The sequence below is a fragment of the Ricinus communis genome, chromosome 7 (assembly GCF_019578655.1).
Source record: "Ricinus communis isolate WT05 ecotype wild-type chromosome 7, ASM1957865v1, whole genome shotgun sequence".
Lineage (NCBI taxonomy): Eukaryota > Viridiplantae > Streptophyta > Magnoliopsida > Malpighiales > Euphorbiaceae > Ricinus > Ricinus communis.
In genome coordinates, this window is record NC_063262.1 from 3,024,058 (window position 1) to 3,045,153 (window position 21,096).

The 21,096-nt window shown below is 31.2% G+C and overlaps 2 protein-coding genes and 1 pseudogene across 2 annotated transcripts; 2 read left to right on the plus strand and 1 right to left on the minus strand.

The window, feature by feature from the left end:
* Positions 1 to 544: 544 nt before the first annotated feature.
* LOC8262901 (zeaxanthin epoxidase, chloroplastic) lies at positions 545 to 6,606 on the minus strand. The gene is made up of 16 exons (XM_002523541.4): positions 5,953 to 6,606; positions 4,814 to 4,976; positions 4,538 to 4,612; positions 4,360 to 4,460; positions 4,098 to 4,213; positions 3,457 to 3,668; positions 3,005 to 3,096; positions 2,544 to 2,658; positions 2,321 to 2,424; positions 1,919 to 1,964; positions 1,766 to 1,830; positions 1,591 to 1,674; positions 1,426 to 1,480; positions 1,253 to 1,341; positions 1,075 to 1,162; positions 545 to 856 (listed from the first exon to the last, which is right to left on the minus strand). The coding sequence occupies exons 1-16, from the start codon at positions 6,462 to 6,464 to the stop codon at positions 776 to 778; spliced, it is 1,998 nt and encodes a 665-aa protein (XP_002523587.1). The 5' UTR covers positions 6,465 to 6,606; the 3' UTR covers positions 545 to 775.
* Positions 6,607 to 11,569: 4,963 nt separating this feature from the next.
* Positions 11,570 to 13,212, plus strand: LOC112535546 (annotated as a pseudogene).
* A 1,807-nt stretch (positions 13,213 to 15,019) lies between these two features.
* LOC8262904 (putative disease resistance RPP13-like protein 1) lies at positions 15,020 to 17,452 on the plus strand. Its single transcript, XM_002523544.4, has 2 exons — positions 15,020 to 16,800; positions 16,898 to 17,452. The coding sequence occupies exon 1, from the start codon at positions 15,716 to 15,718 to the stop codon at positions 16,322 to 16,324; it is 609 nt and encodes a 202-aa protein (XP_002523590.4). The 5' UTR covers positions 15,020 to 15,715; the 3' UTR covers positions 16,325 to 16,800; positions 16,898 to 17,452.
* The last annotated feature ends 3,644 nt before the right edge of the window (positions 17,453 to 21,096 follow it).

The window sequence follows — 21,096 nt, forward strand, 5'->3', positions numbered from 1 at the left end:
TCGGCGCTTGTCAAAGAAAAAATAAAATAAAAGAATTTGGATAGTGACCATACGTTGACATGAGGAAAGTTCTTTTGGACTATAGTGCCGCTAGCCTTTTATTATATAATACCTACTCTAATTTGCAGGGAGATGCACAAAAATAATAATAAATATCTTTTTTAAATAATTAATATTTAAAATTAATAATTTTATTATTATTAAATAGAAAAGACTAATATCAAACTTTATTTTAATGGGTCGTGGTTATATAATAGAAGCAGATTCAGGACTTCTATCTCCAACATAAGTTGAGAATCCAAACTTTCCACGATACAAATCCCCTGTTCAGGTTAGAAAAGAAAAGAAAAGAAAAGAAAAGAAAAACCTTGGTCATCTCTCTGTCTATCTAGGATGAGGATCTATTCCTCTTTTACTTTCTTGGCCCTCTCTCATGGCGTTATCATTTAACAAAAGCTTCATAATTACTGTTACATCTATTGTTTATGGGCTATGTCAAGGCTGTAATTGATATGGACTAAGGTTAGGATGATCTTGCAACAAATTTTCCATCTAGGAAAGTGCTTTCTTGCTTGACAATCCTGTATTGATGACGATCTTTTTAAATGTGCATTACATGTTTCAGCTTTCAACTAAAAACAGTTGTATGAGATTTTCAAGTTCTGTATAAAGCTCTGTACTCCTAACCAATCTTCTGTTGCATCTCACATTACTCTACTCCAAACAAATGCTGTACATCTCCCTCTCTAACTTGAAAAGGCTGACGCTCTGATTATCACACAGATTGGAGAATTTCATTTCCTCCCTTCTCTTTAATCTTTGCAGGAGATTTCATCACTTTGACTCGGAATTTTGCCTGCAGGCAAAAGCTCAAGATGGTGAATTTCTAAATCTAAAATGCATTTCTGGAAACATACAAAAATTGCCAACAAGACAAATGGTAGGAGAGATATGGTATATTCTTGTTTCAATGGTTAATTAGTCGGATGATACAAACTATCTTCTTGAATCAGAGCTCTACTTGCTCAGTGAAAGTCATGAACTGAACTCAAGTATAGGACAAGTTTTTATCACCTTCCCAGCAGAGCCAAACTCTATTGCTTCCGAGGGATGAAATAGGGTAGGAAAGTTTGGAGGGACCCTAGATCGTCTCCCATCATTACTGCAAATGCAAAGAGAGTATAATTTTAGAGAGAAGAATGCCAATGGATATATGAATGCAGAAACATACATTCTACTTCTCACAACTTACTCTGTGATAAAGGTGCCGTGTTCGCTCTGCAAATCTATCACATAAAAACCACCATCTTTGTAACTAATTCTCGCATGCATTTTGGAGACCTGGAATTGAAAAAATAAAATATTCCTTGACCTTCCATACCATACATTTAAAGTTCACTCCTTTCCATGGTGAACAAAATTTACCTGGGGTGAGGAAATCACTATAGACTTCCCAGGAAAGTCTTCCTGTGATTCACTCCTGGAATTATAATAGCACGTTCAGGTAAGTTCCATGTAATATGATAGTAGAGAGATAATGAACTGAAATCAAAAGTCATCATAAGAAAAATAAATTTGAAGAAAACATACCCAACCATACAAGGTATGTTCTCATCCCTACTTAAACAGATAGGTTCCTGAACAGCATCATCTCCAAATGGTAACAGAAACCATCTATAAGATAAACAAGATAGTTTAGAGAAGGAGAAAATAGAAAGGTTTTAAAATATAAAGATAGTTAAGTTATGAGGAGCACTATACATACTCTCCATTAAGAGCACGCTCTAACGCATTATCATCTTCAAACCACGTCTGCAATTGGTCACTAGCCTAAAGAAATTTTCAATCAAACATAAGGTTTAAGGGCATATTAGAATCTTAGGATGGAAGATGTAGACAATGTCATAAAGCAACATACTTTGTCTGAGAGTCTGCAACTTAGAGGTCTTCCTTCAAGTTTTGAACTGCGAAAGAAAGATAAGATCTTTATTTTAGTCAAACGAATTAATATTAGGGGAAGGTGAATAATAATGGGTTATGCATGATTACTCAAAAAAGTGTAAGATCATAAATTGGTAAATTCCTAACTCCAAAGCTCATTTAGATTTCTGATATTGCCAAGAGCTTCCAGCCTTCCACAAGAAAAAGAAAAGTGTGCGTGTAGGGGTGGGGTGGGGCACTTGGGTGTTTGTATCTTGCATGCTCAATATTCAAATAAAGTCATATTCTGACAAAATGAGTTTTTCTATGATAAAGAGTATAAGAGAGTATTCTGATGAAAGCTATCAAGTAGAAAGAAAAAGGGTTCTCAAGATCTAACCTATTACCACCTAAGACCCAATTGAGCATTACAGGCATCGCTATGTCAATAAAGAATCTCCCACCGACTCTTCCTGGATGTGGTATCCGGTACTTTGTCAAGAACTGAAAGCCATGTCAAACGTTAAGCTATCATGATTTTGCATGGAAAAAAATTTCATCTGCTTTGTCATTTCTATTCTTACTATTTAGTTTTAATACATCCAAATAACAGAGATGCCTACCGACAAAGGACCAAGGCCTACACCCAAATAAGCTTTATAAGTCGAAGCCATAATAGCAGCCATTCTTGCCATTCCATGGATGATGGCAACTCGAAGTCTTCTAGTTCTCTCATAGCTGGAAAGAATATTTGGAATTGTTAATCAAATTAAATATGCAAGTTGCAGACAAAAAGAAACTACTCAAACCTCCAGCTAGAATAACATATGGCTAAGTAAAGTCTTGTATTAAGCAACTCAACAAACTAAAAGCAAGACTCCGTACCAAATGATCAGAGTTGGTTCCTAATTAGTGGACGCAACATAAGAAAGCCATATGCTATAAGGGAGGAGATTCACAGAATGACAGACAAATAGTTCTGTCCAGGTCATGCATATTCAAATTGCTAACCAATACCCATCAATATTTGGCTGCGTAGATGCTTTAAATGTAAGTATAAAGCAGATGTTTTATAATACTTCACCTCTTTAGAGATGAAACAACATCAACGGGGGTTCCTGACTCGATGCTTTGTTTCCATGCCTTATCAAGCTCCAATGCGAGTTGATAACTATCCTGCACAACGAAAAATTCATACATTGAGGGAGGCTTATTCATGAAGTACTCCTGCTGGCTCTCTGTCATTTGACCTTTTGAGCGTGATAATTTCTATTTCAGGGACATGGTATATCTAATTTATATATAATAATTGACCGTAAGAGGATGTATAGTAAATAAATTTCTGAACAATTGGGTCAAATTCACAAATTAGGAAGCATAAAAGGATAACTGGGAGTAGGGAAATTTCACAGGATATGATCCTAGTAAATCCTTGTTTGGCACAATGGAAACCAAACACAAGGCATCATGCCAAACCCAAATGTTTGATCACATTGAAGAAGATAGAAAGAAAAGGAAAGAAAAAGGAAGGAATACCTCAATGGCCATGCACCCTCCTTGACCCATATTAGGCTGCATGGCATGAATTGAATCACCAAGCAATGTCACGCGACCCTTTCCCCATGTAAAAACAGGTTCTCTGTCATATATGTCACGTCGAAGAATAGCATCTTCGTCTGTGGCGTGCAACAGATCTATTACATTATCACACCAACCCTCAAATATTTTCAGCAACCTTTCCTTTTTACCTGCAAAGAAATGAATTAGAATATTGAAAATGGTAAAACATTATTGTCATTACCATTGTAGTCTTTGTCAACCATTTGAGTATTCTATATCAATTCTGTATGTCATAGATAAATCACTTGCTAAATTGCACTTCTATAAATTTACAGATTTAAAATGAATATCAAGACTATGTATTCCTTCATGGCATCTAAAACTCCAATGATCACTCATCCTTTTATGGTGAACAGAGGATATTTCCATAGCAAGCAACAAAGAAGAAAATATTCTCCTCCCACATCCTCCATGCCTAACTGAACTTGATTGCATAAACAACCTATTTCACAGCATTATTTGTTTTGTCATCTATATTCATTACTTCAGTTTTATATTCTTGGTAATATGCTTAAATTTAGTCGGGTGCAATGAATCTAGATCTAAAGAGTATATACCGTTGGGGCTATCCACGCCACCAGGTGGTTCATTGTGAAATGCATACCACTGCATCTTTCCAGCACCCACATCCGAAGAAACAAAGTATTGTTTATGACCAAGAAATACTCGATACCTTCAAAAGAGAAGTCTTAGCATCAGTATTTACACAATTCAATTCTATTGTTAAAAATAAAGCACACATAGAATCACAAGAAGGCAGCCTATGGTATAAAAACAATTACTGAAGTGAAATCAGGCACATAATGAAGTTGAGCATACCCAACAGACTCAATATCAACAGGCACAAAATCTGCAATGCCAGTATAACAAGTGTAGCCGGAGTATGTGGCTTCCTTTGGCCCGAATAAGTTCTTCCTCACCTATGTATAAGATAAAGATAATATAAGTGAAAGTTTTTGATAAATCTTTTTATGAAAAGATATTGATACAATCATACCTTTGACCAAATTCCATCAGCACCAACTAGGAGATCACCTTCGAATTGCTGTCCATTCTCAAGCGTCACGGTGACCTAAACTTATATATTGCAAGAATACGGTTTACTAAGCGTCATGATTGGAGTTCACAAAATATTATCATGTAACAAAATTAGATGAACAGATAAATTTCAGGAAGAAGTAAAATTGTGTCAAAGACTTGGTATTTATGCATTCTGCCAGAGAAGATGATTTGGAAAAAAGACAATGTTCAACAAATCAGCAGCTCATATTACCTTATCCTCATTATCCTGAAAATTAATAACATTACTTGCATTCATAATCACATCTTCTCCAACTGCACACGCTAAGATTTGTTGCAAAGTCATTCGGCTAATGACTCTTGTGACTGGAAGCCCCCGTTCTGCTGCAGGAGTGAAGGTATCAAACTTGCAGTACCTGATAACCAGTTATTACCATTGCATGTGATTGGGAGTCAAACAATTAGTTCAGTAGGACAGCCAAAAGCAAAGAGTTTTACTTCTTCATTTAGTTTTGATAATTAGACTGGATAGTTTTCTGAATGTCTAATTACCCTGGGAATGATGATCAACCTGGCTAGCATTAGTTTCTTAGATATTCAGAATCAACAGAGAAAATTGAATTCTGTATGCTACAACAATTTGATTTTAGTAGCACAAACAACAAAATAAAAGAATTGGGTAATAGCCAACTGATTAGTCAATTGTTATCATTTGATTTAACTTGTAAGACTTATCATGGCTTTTGCTGTTTGGGGATCTGGCCGACACTTAAGAATCATTCTGCTATATGCTAAAATTCGCAAACATAAACAGCATTGATTTTCATCTTTTGTACCATAGTGCATAAAGGGTGCTACCTGAAACCAAGTTGTATGATAAACTTCTGATAATATCTTAATCAACTCATGATATGATACTCCTAAATTGCTTCTTCTTTCTTTATTCATAGAATTGAACAACCTTTGCTACAATTTATGAAACATATTTGTATCTTGATTATTACCTCGCACCCTCACAGCTATAAGATGCCACTTGACAGCTGAAATTATGTTATTCAAGATTATAAGCTACACCGGACGATTCCAGTCTTTGAAGCGGCTAATACTAACATACATATGTACCCAGTTAATGCACTTAGCTTCAAATAAAACTAATAAAATAATCCCCACCGTACCAGGATCATCTTTAGTTGAAATTTGTCGCCATAGACACCATCAAGATCTCAAATATTTTTAGTAATAAACATGTCTCTTATCCATCAAGACAATCGTAAACGTTTCAGTCACTATTCATTGACTGTACAAAGATAATTTTTAAATTCAAAAAATAGATAATTGTATTAATTGTCAAGAAAGGAAAGAATTTTTAGATAAAATTTAAGAAAAACATACCAAGTACCAGAAACACCATCAACCAGGCCATTAATTCTATCACCAGTAATACACCCAGCTCTCATAACCTCTTCAGCAACCTCTAAATCAATAGCCTCTAGAGCAGCTAATGCATTACTCTGCACCTGAATAGGACCTCTATACTGTCCTTCTCCTCTTATAGCACTCAAATCTTTCTCAAAAACCAATACTTCAAAGCCCTTCCTTTTAGCTGCTAATGCAAAAACCAACCCTCCAATCCCACCTCCAGCAACAAGAATCCTGAGTTTCTTTTGCTCTGAAAGTTTCCCATTTGACTCGGCCACAGTAGGTGACTCAGTCACCACAGCTTTGACTTGTGTAAATCTCTTGTTTTGGTGGTCACTTTTCTTTGTTTTGAAATGAAAGTTGTATTGTGCAAAAGATGAGAATTCCACGGTAGAGGTACTAAAAATTGGAAACGAGAAATGGGTTCTTGAAAAAACTGAAGTTGATGGATTGATTGAGTTGCAAAAGAAAGCTGAAGATGCCATTTTTCTTCAAAAGAAATAGAAAAGATCAAAGCTTTCTTGTTTATTGAACTGGGTTCAACATAAAAATGGTTAAAGACTATCAAAGAAATGAAATCGAAAATGACTAATAAGTATCAAGAGTTCCTATTTGCAGTGGTGGGGCTACAAAGATTATGAACCAATCCATGAAGTTGAAGCTAACATATCAGGAACACCAATCGTGCAGATTCCTATGCCATGTGTCACTTCTCCAGCAAATATCTTTGACACATGTTTATGTTTCTGTGGCCGTTTCTCGTTATGCGGTTGTTATATAAACTACGAGAAAGGGAAAAAAGAAAAACATATAACCCCCTCACATATGGGGTAAATTAACACTTCCATCCTCCTTTTTGATGCTGTTGACCATGAGGAATTTAATAAGATTATTGTCGGAGAAGGAAGTTTTAATAGTGAATGAAATTATTTCTCTTAATTCTAGAAGATTAGTATCAAAGAAAAATATTTAATGATAGAAGTGGACCTTTTTCTTTTATATTCATGTCTAAATAAGCCGTTAATACCATTAGAAATTAAATAAAAAAATAAAAATTGAAATTAATTTTCTATTTCAGTGTTTTTTTTTTTTTAAATATTTGATCTTAAAAAAATAATCAGAAGAGATAAGAGTCCACATAGCAACTCTATCCTCAAAGCATCTAATATTGTAAACGCTCCATTACTTCACAAAAAAAGAGAATATATGATAGAATACAAGCCAAACACATTGTATATAATCCATTTTGATTGAGATTGAGCAGAAATGAACTATAGAAATACAATCAAATAAAAGGATTCTAAAATTAATTTGAAAAAAAAAAAATCATTTACTTTCACATTTATGAGAACAAGAAAGATTGGATTTCTAGTAGGTGCAGAGAAAATCTGTTTGCCATCTGCAAGACTGTGGCACAAATGAAGGTCACCTTGATGAACAGTGGTGGTTTGAAGATCATAATGTTTTTTAGATAGGTCAAAACATGAATCACTGACAATTTCTAAAACTGAATCAAGTTTTAAATGTAATACTTTGATTAAACAATAAAAAACCTGAACTCATAAACCCTTAAAAGAGCATTAAGGAGCAAACATTTATTCACGATGCGAGAGATTACTATTTAATTTAGATAGAAAACAACTGAAAAATACTAAAAAAGAAAATAAAAAAATTACTATCGACTCAATGATTCGACGATAATCTAAGCAAGAAAACTTTGTTAAGTTAAATTGTGGAATAACTTCATATATAGAGAGAGAAATCAATAATACTCTTTATTTATATATATATATTTTTTTTTTCGTTCGACTAGTTAAGAATGTCTTAATACAATTTTAAAATAAGAAGGATGAAAGTGTTAACATTGTTATAAGAAGTTGCAAAAGAAATAAGGCTCTCAAGTTCAAACTGTTTTCTTCTTTCCTATAAAAAAAGGAAAAGATATACTGAAAGTTTTAGTCTATATTTTGTTTTTAACAGTATTATTTACCTGGTTCATGTATGGGTGAGCTGTATAAGTTAGGTTTCAGACCACCTGAGATTGACCCCCCGTTGACTATCTTTAATTTCAGGTAGACCATCTTAACAAAGATTAATTAATTAAAACCTACCAACATCACAGTATACATTTTCCTTATTCTTGTTATATTAAAATAGTAATAATGGGGATTTCATTTCCTGGTGCGGTTGCTTTGTATTCTCAATGGAAAAAAAGAAAAGAAAGCCAAGCCGAAAGGTTGGACAAGAAAAACAGATTGGCAAAGATAAACAATAATATGAAATGAGAGACATACGATTAGTACTCATACTTTATCATATTAGATGTATCCCAGTAAGTCAGTAAGAGCATTCATAACCGTACTCTTTATTTGTATGGATCAATATATGTATATAATAATGAATATTTAAATATAAATACTTATTATTTGAATTTAATATTATTTTTAATTAGTATAATTAGTAAGATTTTATAAAAATTATTTTTTTAACAATTAATAACACTTATGAAAAATTTATAAAAAAATATAAATAAAATTATTATTTTTTATAATTTAGTAATATTTTATGATTATAAAAAATTTAGTATTCTTCATAAATCCTATCAAATTTTTCATAAATATTAAGTTTTATAAAAATAATCATTTTCTAATTTTTTTATTTTTTCATCTCAAATAATATGGGTTGAAATTTAAAAACTCATAATAATTAGAATAAAAGAAATTGTTAAATCAAGTTTAAGAAAATGAATGATATTTTATGGAGGAGTGTGATATTGTCCTATCATAAAAAGACAAATCAGCAAACTGAATGAATAAATAATTATATGGTACAGCCATGAAAATCAAATAATTAAAACTTAAAAGCACATGGAGATGAATATTACACCACCCAAACTCACCTCTTTTCCACAAATCAATGCCATTGGTTTTTTTTTTGTTTTTGGTGCGCACCACACTCCTTCTACGTGGCATATCCACTACCTCTCCCCAGAATTTTGTTTTATGCAACAGATAATGGATCACACATTTAATTATAAATGTAAAAGTCACCTAATACGAACACACGAAATTTGTTCTAGAGAATTCTCCTCCAAAATTTCTTTATTATTATATATATATATACACACACACGCTTTCCGAACAAGATTACAATATTATCAAAATTACAGAATTATGTATAAATTTTCACTCTTTTAATTTTGAGGATGTATTTTCTTTCAAATTAAATAATAAAATTTACTTTAAATTATTAAATAATTTCTCAATTATACAATTAATATTATTAATATTTTCAAGCATATAATTTAAATATTTGTTTTTAATCACTATATAGTCATTTTTATTAAAAAATTAAAAAAGAAACAAGATTTTTTTAATGAGAGAACACTCAATTATTAAATTAATACAATAAATCTACAGCCCTGAATTTTTTACTTTATCAAATTTCCTAACTTTTAACTTATAACAACTTTCAATATCTTAATTCCTTAGTTCAACTATTAGCTTTACGTAATTTATATTCTTGATTTTTTTTTTTTATGTAAAGAGGTGTCTAGTTCAGAAGTTTGATGTACTTGATAGTTGTTTCGTACTGAATAACTATATTAAAGCATTTGGTAAATACTTAAGAAACAATAATTGATAGCTGATTTAATCTTAATTAGCTGCTAATTGTATCAATATTTACAAGAAAGAATCAGCAGAAAAGAGAAAAAGAAAATAGACTTAAGCGAAAACATCTAAGTTTATATGTTGGTTATGCTATTTGTTTTTTCTCCTATATATATTTTTTTTGGTTTGTATGTTGATTATTGCTATTCCCTTTCTCTTATATTTATAAATAAAAAATAATTATGCTGATATAATATTACCAAATTGAAGCAAATTTTGTTATTTTAAAATAATTATTGTCATTAAGAAATGAACTAAATTGGAATTGGAAATGCAATATTACTAAATAACAGTATATTCCATTGCTATATATGACTAAAATAAATAGATTTTCTTAAGAGAAATAAAATAAATTTTATTTTTTAGGAAAAAATAGATAATAGGTTTTAGTTTTTAAAGAAAATAAATAAATTTATTAAGGATTTGAAGACAAAAAAATTTCTCCTTCTAGTCGTCCTCCGGAGATTAAAGTCATGGTAAACAATATTACTTTTCTTTGAACTCCAGCCCTAGCAGCTCTGTTGCTTTTGTTAATGAAAGATGTAATTTGATTGTGAATTGGGCAGATAAATTAACTTTGAACTCTGGCATTCCAAGATGTTGGATAGCTAACCCTCCTTCCCCTTTGTCATCTCTTCTCTTTGGTTGATTTTAATGAAAGTAATGTTTAATTGATAAAAAATAACGCTTAGATCAAGATTAACTATTAACTATTACCCTCACAATGTTCTTTTTCTGGTTACAAGAGGGCAAGGCCTTGAAACAAAAAGCTACGAAGCAGAGACATGGCGTTAATGAAAAGATTATTGCCCGCAAAAATTCTAAGTTAATGAAAAGGCTCCAAATAGGTCACAACCAGCATCACTCGCTTAAAACCTAAGCTTACTTCCATCCCTCCTTTGCAATCTTAACTATAGTAAAATTATACTTCTAATAGCGTATAGATGAAATGACAATGACTCTTTTTAGTTTAACTAAAATATCAAATTCGAGTTTTAAATACGTATCTGCATTAAAAACTATATACTAAAATTATATCAAAATCCATATCAAAGTTAAATTGTAGATATCATGTAAAAAAGTTTAATTTACAAAATTTCTTTAATTGTATATAAAATTTAGTGCATAATAAAATAAAAAATCAGCCATCTAACAGGGATTTTATGTAATTCTTTTTCCAATTCATACTCTTTTATTCCAACTTAGAAATATAGTAATACTTTATTCTATTTATAACTGGCACGGCTAATTATCCACCGAAATCTTGTAAATTAAACTTTAAAAAGTCAGCCATCTAACAGGGATTTTATGTAATTCTTTTTCCAATTCATACTTTTTTATTCCAACTTAGAAATAGCACGGCTAATTAATTGACCAAAAAAGAGAAAAAAAACTATTAGTATTAATAGATAAGTACTTTTTAATTAATTTACTTATTCTCATTTATAGAGAATATCGGAATCAATAATTACACCGAGTTTAGATATAAAAAGATCAAACTTATTGGAGCTAATTTTAACAGTATTTGTGTATTTTATTTTCTCTTTTCAGAACTGAAAACAAAAAGAAAACAGGCCTAAGTTTAGAGAAATTACTCTGCAATTCTAATTGAAAAGACAAGCATATCACAATAGAACAAGACTATTTACAGAGTACTTTGCTCATACATTTTGTTAAAATATGATTGTGTCTCCATCTATGATTGCATAACTACTCTTTTCATATTAATTTTCAGCATCCATTCTCAGTATTTTCCAATACGTGTGAGGTCCGCGATAGTATTCTAAGTCCTCAAGTCCAGTTCAAGACCAACTATATACAATAGTCCAAAACTCCAAGTCCATATGACCTTCTGAAACATTGATATAAAGAAGCATAAAAATCAAATGATCTCAATTTCATCTTGTTAAATCTTGCATGATTTTGTCTCACAGGTCACACCCTTTTACGCTCAAATGGGGAAAAGCTTTAGGATAGATGAGTCATCTATTTACGGTAGAAATGATGATAAGGAAGCCATAATAGAGAGACTGCTATCGACTGACGATCAAGCAAATAGCAATGGCAACTTACAAGTGATCTCTATAGTGGGTATTGGCGGTATAGGTAAAACCTTTCTCACAAAGCTTGTTTATAGCGACGCAAGAGTTCAGGAATGGTTTGATGTCAAAATATGGATATGTGCTGCAACAAAATTTGATCTTCTGAAGTTGGCGAAAGATATTCTTGAAGAAGTCACTTGCGATACCAGCATTAGTGCTCATGATGATCATATTCTACTCGAGCTAAAAGAAAAACTGATTGGCAAAAAATTCTTGCTTATTTTAGATGATGTTTGGAATGATAATAGAGTCGAGTGGAGCTTTCTATTATCTTATTTAGAGTGTGGTGCTCAAGGAAGTAAGATCATTGTTACTACTCGCAATCGAAGTGTAGCATTAGCTTTAGGCGCTGCTCAATCTTATTTTCTAAGCGAATTAGGCGATGATCATTGCTGGAATTTGTTTGCTAAACATGCATTTAGCGATGAGCAATGTTGTTCTGATCCAAATCATAGAGTAATATAAATAATTGGTAAAGAAATTGTGAGGAAGTGCCATGGTCTACCTTTGATTGCAATTATGCTCGGAGATCTTTTGTGCTCTGTTAAAAATGTGGAAGAATGGGAGAAGCTCTCGAAACATATGGATACTTGTACAAATTATAATATTTTTATGATTCTAAAGTTAAGTCATGTTGATCTTCAATTCCATCTGAAGCAATGCCTTGCTTATTGTATAAAGTCTCCCAAGGATTATGAATTTGTGAAGAAGAAATTAATCCTTTCATGGATTGAAGAAGGTTTGGTCCAACCAAAAGAAAATAAGGAGGAAGAGTTAGGTGACTGCAGGTACTTTCATGATCTTGAACCAAGAGATTTTGTAATTTCCATCTCTCAAAACCTTTTCCAAAGGTCAATTATTGGAAGAGATATTGAGGTATGGGCAATAGTCCTTGCTGAATTTCTTTTTCCCCTAGCTATAAATGATTACTACCCAAATAAAAATGCATAAAAATGAAATCCGATTTTGACATTAAAGCCCTTTTATGTTTTTGATTACAGGTGATTTTTGAATGGGGAATTATAATCACAAACCTCATCTTAGAGATATTGTTGGTGATTTTTGATCAAATTGCGTCCCCAGAGAAGCCTCACTATGCCCTGATTGCTCTAGTGGTGTCTTTGGTAGCCATGTTTATTTGCATGGTGGAGCTTGTTTATAAGGGACAAAAACAGAAAATTGGGTTGAGGATGCAAGGCAGGAGATGTCGGATTCACTGTCCATCTTCAAATGACAACCCATATACTTTCCTTGATGCATTCAGCTTGGTTACTGGCATTTCTCAAATTGTTTTCTCAAGCATTGCTTACAGTTATTTGTGTAGAGGTGCCAAGAATCCAATCAAAGTATGTTTTGTACCTGTCATTTTTATCATATGTATGGCTTATTCCAAATTAGTCAAGAAACCAAATGAAACAAGCCTAACTCCCATTAGAAGGGACACCTTAGTGATGGCATAATGGATTCCAATCGTATTGGATTTGAGTCTCATTTTCTAATTTTACTTTCATGTCTTATATGTCCAAATTCAAAAATGCCAAAATAATAATAATAATAATAAGGCAACATAAATTAGAAAATGGATTATGGAGTAACATCCCAAGCTAGTCATGGGCAAAATACCAAAGAAAGTTTATCTTAAACTTCTGTTATCATATATGATTTATCCATAGTCAGAAGGACATGTAATTGGCATTTTTGTTATAGTTATCCATCAACCGGATCTTCCTTTAATTTGTATGAACAGATTGCGAGCATCAAGAACTCGCCCAAAAGTCTTGAGGCGAGCTTGAACATAAAGTATGGTCATGTAAATAATAATTTAATTAAGTGGAGAGTTGAGGTGTATAGGCAGGAAACAACAGACCATTTTCTTCGTACTTTTCCTGCCGTGTGCTTGAGAGGTCTGCCGGTAAGTCAACATTGCAAATCCAAACCCTTTGGCTGCGTAATTAACTCGAATTTCTAAATAAAACCCACCAGCTCTATTTAATAAAGGGATCTTTTTACAAATACCCTAAAAAAAGTCAAAAAAATATCATTTTTACTTCCTTCCAAAAATATTGTTAGTTAGGATTTTATTTCAAAATTTTTTTACCACATCTTGCACACAGTCATATTAAAAAGTAAGAATTTTGAAATGGATGACATTCAAATGAAAAGAAAATTAAAAAAAGCCCTTTAATCTTTTTGCATATTTTCAATTAAAATCCTAAACTATCATTTGTTACCATTTTTAACATTCAGAAAATGAACTTTTCATGTGTATACCATGTGACCTATAATATTATATTAATTATTTATATTAATTTTATTATTTATTAACCTATTTGTTAATTTTAATATTATATTATCTATATCTACTAATATATTTTTACATATAAAAATATTATATAATATATATTTATTAACTTCTGATTTTTCTTTTCAAATTTAGAGAGCATCTGGAATTATAAAAGTTTTTTAGTTATTGTGAAATAAAAAATCTTTGTATTTTAATATCGGTATGAGTGAGATTTTGTTACTTTATAGTGAGTGTAAAAAGATAATAATTTTAATAAAAAAATTTATGAAATTCCTTTTTTTCAATAGCAATGAATATTATACCAGTGCTTATTTAATATAATGAAATATATTCGATTTATTTTAATATATATTTTTTATATATAATATACTTACTATATTTTTATCTTTAAGAAAAACACAAATAAAAGTTACAATAAATGGTATACATTTTACAGATTTGTGTACATGTTCATTTATATTTTTTATATATTTGGTATATAACTGGTATATGATTTATTTATATATATGTCAATTATGTATTAATTTTTTAAAATGTACAGTAAAAAATATATTCTAAGTATATATTTATAAATTTATAGTAAATGTTAGCATTTGATATCCAATTAGTATATATTTCACATTTACTGGTATCTAGTAAATATATATTTAGTATATTTGTAGTATCTAATTGGTAAAAATTTAGTATATCTTTGTATATGGCGTGCAAAATTTTTAAATTCTTTTACTATCTCATTTTCTAATTTATATAAATAACATATATTTTATTCACATACAACTCTTACAGCATAAAAAATTAAAAGAAATAAATTTTGAGATGTTATGCATGCTAATAAATAAGGAATGAGATAGTAGACTATTTTTTAAAATGCAAGTGTGCATTGCATGATAATAATATAAAATAAATGATTAACTTTTATAAAATTTATTTAGTGTAAATACTTCTATTAAAAAAAAATAAATATAGAGTAATATAAATTTTTAATGGGTCAAAATGATTAAATTAAATAAATAATAAAGTTAGTTTAATATTTAAAATAGTGAGTAAATAAAATCGGAATTATAAGGAATGATCTAAGAATATTGTGAGGAAGGAATTATTAGTAAGAAAAGTTTATGGAAGATTCTAGAAAGGGAAATCAAAAATTTAAAGGACCAAATATTTATTTATTAGAAAAAGTCAACCTCCTTGCTACCGTTGAAAGTAAAGAAAAGGAAAGATTTCGAATAAATGAAAGAAGAAAAGTAAAAACAAAAAAAAACTGTGTAAAAGGTATTTTATATAAATAAAAATGTATAAAAACAAAAACAATAGTATAAATGATATTCTTTCGAAAAAATACAGTAAATTATGTAAATTCCTCTTTAATAAAAGGAAAATTACCTGCCCTGTTTATGTACTTTACTTCTTACCATCCTTGCAATTTCGTCTTACTTTCCATGTCGCGTGTGATGTATTACTATGTTTCCAAGTCCACATTGCAAATACAGAGAGATAGTTGGCTTTTTATATGCTTCGAAGCAGAGAAAAATAGCAAGTCTTTTTATCAAACTTAATATCACCATTTTCATCTCTTGTCCCTCTTCTTCAGTTCTTTTTATCATTAATTAAGTCGGATCTCATTTCTCTTTAATAGAACTCACACCCTTTTCATTCACATGGCGACAACCTTTCTGCTAGATGAGGCTGCTCCATTCTTTCGGAAAGATGAGAAGGAAGACATAATAGCGTCGCTGCTATCAGTTGATGATGCTACTCTTGATACCGATCCTCCGAAAGTGATTTGCATATTTGGAATGGGCGGTCTGGGTAAGACAACCCTTGCTAAATCTGTTTATAATCATAGGGAAGTTCAAGAATGCTTTGATGTCAAGGCATGGATTAGCGTTCGCGAGGAGTTCGATGTTTTCAGAATACTAAAACAGATCCTTGAGGTCACTGCAGGAACTAGCGAGCACAATAGTACTCGTGATCATCAGAATATATTACTTGAACTAAAAGAAAAATTGGAAGAGAAAAAGTATTTGATTGTTTTAGATGATGTTTGGAATGACAATAAAGCTGACTGGGACTCGTTATTGGGGCATTTAAAGACCGCACGGACTTCACAGGGAAGTAGGATTATCATCACAACACGGAACGAAACTGTAGCATTTGCTGCAGGCGCTGTTCGATCTCTTCTTTTAAGATTTCTAAGAAATGAGGAATGCTGGTCTTTGTTTACTCATTTGGCAATGATGATTCCACTGAACATCATCGGGACATAGAAATAATTGGTAAAGAAATAGCGAAGAAATGTAAAGGTCTACCTATAGCTGCAAAGATGCTTGGAAGTCTTTGCCACTTCAAAAAAGATGTTGAGGAATGGAAGAACATATCCAAGAGTATGGATGATAATTTGGATTTTGACATTCTTCCAGCTGTAAAATTAAGTTATGATAATCTTCCCTCCCACCTAAAAGCATGTTTTGCCTATTTTGCAAAATTTCCTCGAGATTATGAATTTGCAAATGAGAATTTAGTTCATTCATGGATTGAAGAAGGTCTAATACAATCTGAAGAAGAAAATAGGACAAAGGAAGAAGTTGCTGGCGAATACTTTCAAGATCTTGTGTCAAGATCCTTTTTTATCCAATCAAGCAAGAATACATCATGCTTTGTTATGCACGAGCTCATGCATGATTTAGCTATGTATGTCTCCAAAGAATTTTTTCAAGACTCAACTGTTCAAAGAGACTCCGAGGTACGAGTTAAAGTCATTTTTCTTTCTTCCATAATTAATTGTCTGCACAATCTATACGATACAACTTAATACTAATCATTCTCTTTAACTTTAGCAGGTTGCTATTGATTGGGGAATCACACTCGTAAATGTCAGCCTTGAGATTTTGCTGGTGACTTTCGACCAAATTGCTTCACCGAAAAAGCCTCACTGTGCCCTGATCGCCTTGGTTTTGTCTTTGGCAGCTATGTTTGTTTGTATAACTGAACTCGTTCACAAGGGACGAAAGCATAATATTACTCTGCAGAGGCAAGGCTTTGGATGTTCGCTTCACTGTCCATCTTCAAGTGATAATCCATATACCTATATTGATGCTTTCATCTTGGCAAGTGCGGTTGCTCAATTGATTTTCTCAAGTATAGCATTTAGCTTTCTACATAGAGGTGCAGAGAATCCAATCAAAGTGTCCTTTGCTTCTATCATTTTCATCATCTGTATGACCTCTTCCAAATTTGTCAGGGCACCGGACTTCACCGGCCTTCCAATTACAAGGGAAAATTAAAGGCGTTCCATCTTAAAATGTTGTTCTCTTTAGATGATAAGATAAACATTGTACATAGGGTCCTCTGAAGTTGAAATTGCTGATAGAAATGGTAATAGATATTCAGGAGTATATATATGGATATGACCATTTGAATGCTGATGCTGTGGGGATTTTTAATGGAATCATGCCTTGTACTCGAAGTTTCAAGGAAAAAGAAAGCAATAAAAAGAAAATGTCAACCATAGGAAATGAAGAACTAATGACATTCTATTATTTATATATTTACCTGCAAGCTGTATAACAAATTGCAGGAAGGAGGCAAGAAAGAAGAATAACCATTTCTTTAATCCCCATTTGAAAGTATAATAGCATTCGAAGTCAAGCACAATAATTTAATGAATAAGATGTTGATGGAAAAGCTACTCCCAGTCTCTTCTAATGTCTGTTTAGAAAGCAAAATATTAATAAATAGATAAATAAAATTCTTCTAATCTTCTTCTGCTCCTCTAGCTCCCTTGCTTTTGAATTTTCTATACTTGGAACATTGACAAACGGGCAACAGCTTCTTACATCGGATAGGAGATGAGGAGTGATAAAAAAATAAAATAAGAATAAAGGGCATATAATGTGGTGTGAGCCAGTGGAAGTGAAACCATTTATAAAGTCCCAATTTAATTTGATAAACACTGTTTCACATTTGTCCAATAAGGGAAGAAAACAGAATATTAGTTTGAACTGGCAAGGCATTCGATTTTGGCTTCATTTTCCCATCTTCAGGTGACAAACCATAGATATTTTAGCATGGCAAGTGCACTTTCTCCATTTATTCTGGCAAGTATTGCTTACAGTTGCTCATTTTTATCTGTATGTTTTAGCCGCTTCCATATTACTCAACAAACCAAATGGAACCAGTCTTCTAGTTAGAACGTGACACTTGAAAATGGTTCGGCATATTTCTTCGTGCCGTCGATTTGTCTAATCAACCTTCTCTTTTTCCTTTTGCGGATTAATTTTGAATGGAAAAATGTCTTTTTGACCTGAAGATTCAAGGTTCATATATAGCAAATGCGTTGAATAAACTTTATATAATGCCCTCGTATGAAAATGGCAAATTATTTGTAATGTAATTATCGTGTCTAATGCTCTCTGAATTACTATATTAAATTCATTTTTAAAAAGTTAACAGTAAAACTAAGGCTGGTGATGTAACTTATTCAGAGTTCAAATTATTCGAAATTGTTTATTACTTTAATTGAGTTTAATTTTAAATTTGATAACTTTATCGGGTGGAACTCGAAATTGTAGTAGCCGGTACCTATTACAATGATGAGATAATTGATTAGTTTAGTATCACTAACGATTGCAGCAGAAAAAAGAACTATCTAAAGGTGGACTTTGGCCAAATTTACTGGACTCTCAAAAAGAATAATAATGCTCAATGAACTGTGGCTAGCTGCAGGAAGAAACAAATCTCATAATTACAATTTTCTGACTAATGTAATTGCATGAAGAATTATAATGGGTACTAAACTAATGGTTCTTGCTCTCTGAATTTATGCACTTTTAAGGATGAAGAGTTATGATTATGATTTTCATAACAATAATGTTTATGACTAATTTTCTTTTATTTTTATTTTAAGTTGAGACAGGTTTGTGCTGTGATTAGTATAGTGTTCTTACTTAGTGCACTGATCTTGCAATTTTTAATGTGTTATCATTCATGTTGTCTTTTTTATATTTTTAAATTTTTTATAATATTATTTTCTGTATATTGTAAGAGATAACTTGCAATCCCAATTTAATTAGACTAATAAACATCTTTTATTTGGATTATGAACATTTTAATTTATCATATCTAAATGTATTTACTTGAATATATTTTATTTATATGTTTTTTTAAATGATTAACAAATAATTAGGCATTGAAGCTTGTTTTCCTTTTCCTTGTTAGTATTGGTTTATATGCCATAAATATAATTTGTAATATTATCTTTTCTGGGCCTTTAGAACGTAGCATTTTACCTTCTCACAATCAACTGAAAACCCGCAGAGAAATCTAGTAAGAACTCTTCATCTTCTTGTTGCGAATAGCTGAAAGGGAAAGAAGATATGGATTCTAAAGGCGAAATTCTGAATCTGTACCGTTCAATTGAACGGTAAGCTTGACAATTTAGCGATTACAATGTCAGAGAATACACAAAGCGCCGCATAATCGATGCTTTCCGGAAAATCAGAACCTGATCGATCCTTTTTCCATCTCTGCCGCTTTATCTGATGGCAAGGCTCAGCTTGGTGTTGCCAAACGGCAGGTCGTTGTCTATTTCTTTATGCCCTTAAAAGTTAAGAGCGTCAATGAATTTTAACATAATAATAATAATAAGACACAAGGAGATATTGGGCTATGAAAAATGAACATATTTCTAGTAGATTATCCATAAAATCAATTTCTTTCACGCACATTGCTGAGTTGAGGACAAGAGCACACTTACCCACTAGGAAATAATTTTCACGACAAAGGTATATAAGTTAAAAAGAGAAGAACAAATACTGGAAGCGTTCCCTGAAAAATAAAAATATAAATAGACAATACAATTGTCTGGAAATGTTTGTGTGTTGGTCACGTGAAGTACCATACATAAAAGAAACATAACATGTTTTCAGAGTTGAGAGATGATGATGGTGTCAGGTTGGATGTTTTTGGATTTGAACGTTGTAATGCTATCATCATGTAATGTCCTGAAAACCAAAACTAGAAACTGATAAATTAGCAATCGGTGCATAAATATGTACTTGCTCAATAATGCTACCATTATATATTTATATCCAGTAATTTTTTTTTATTAATTATATAGTTAGGATAAAATAAAGTTTATAATTTTAAGGAGATAATAATTTAATAGGAATATTCAATTTTATTTATGAAATAATATTAATATTTTGTTATATAAATTAAAATCAACGAGATAAAGTCATAATACTATAAAATATAAAATATAATATATATATTTTTTAAAATAAATTTCATTAAATAAAAAGATATTTTTAAAATAAAATTTAAAAAATTTATTATTTTATTTATAACCAACTTAAAATTAGACCAAAACCTTTTTATAACTACACAACAGTTATTTCTACATAATGCAGAGTTTATCGTATATTGATTGATTTTATTTGGTGACATCAATCCTGACGGAAAGCCCACAAGCAATCCCTGCCACTCCTTAATTTCTTTCCCCTATTTGGTGAATGACAATCTTGTCTAACAAACTCTGCAATCATACTTGTTCGACCACATCCACAATTAAATTCAACTTGTTTCAAATGCTCTTCTCTTGGGTTGTTTTGAGAATCCAAAGTGTATCATAAGTGTAAAATCACTTAAATAGTTAAACTTTTTTAAACACAATTTAAAAATCAGCATCTATAATTCAAATATGATTCTTCTTCTTCTTCTTTGTTGTGCTTCTAAAGTTTTTAAATGATATGGGATTTTAATAAATTTAATCCCTAATTTTTTGCAGGCACTCCACTATTTTCCCTAACAGCTAGTACTAGTCCAATTTCGTAAAATATATTATATTAATAACTTTAATTTCTCATTTCTCTAATTTAACCTTTATTAATAAAAAAGATAAAATCAGAAATTTCAATCAGTAAAATGAACAAAAGAATTCTATTTATTTTCTTAGAAAAAAGAGTGAAATTTATTTTATTTTATATTTGAAAAATAAAATATAAATAGCTTTGTGGTTCATACTCCACAGTTCACTGCT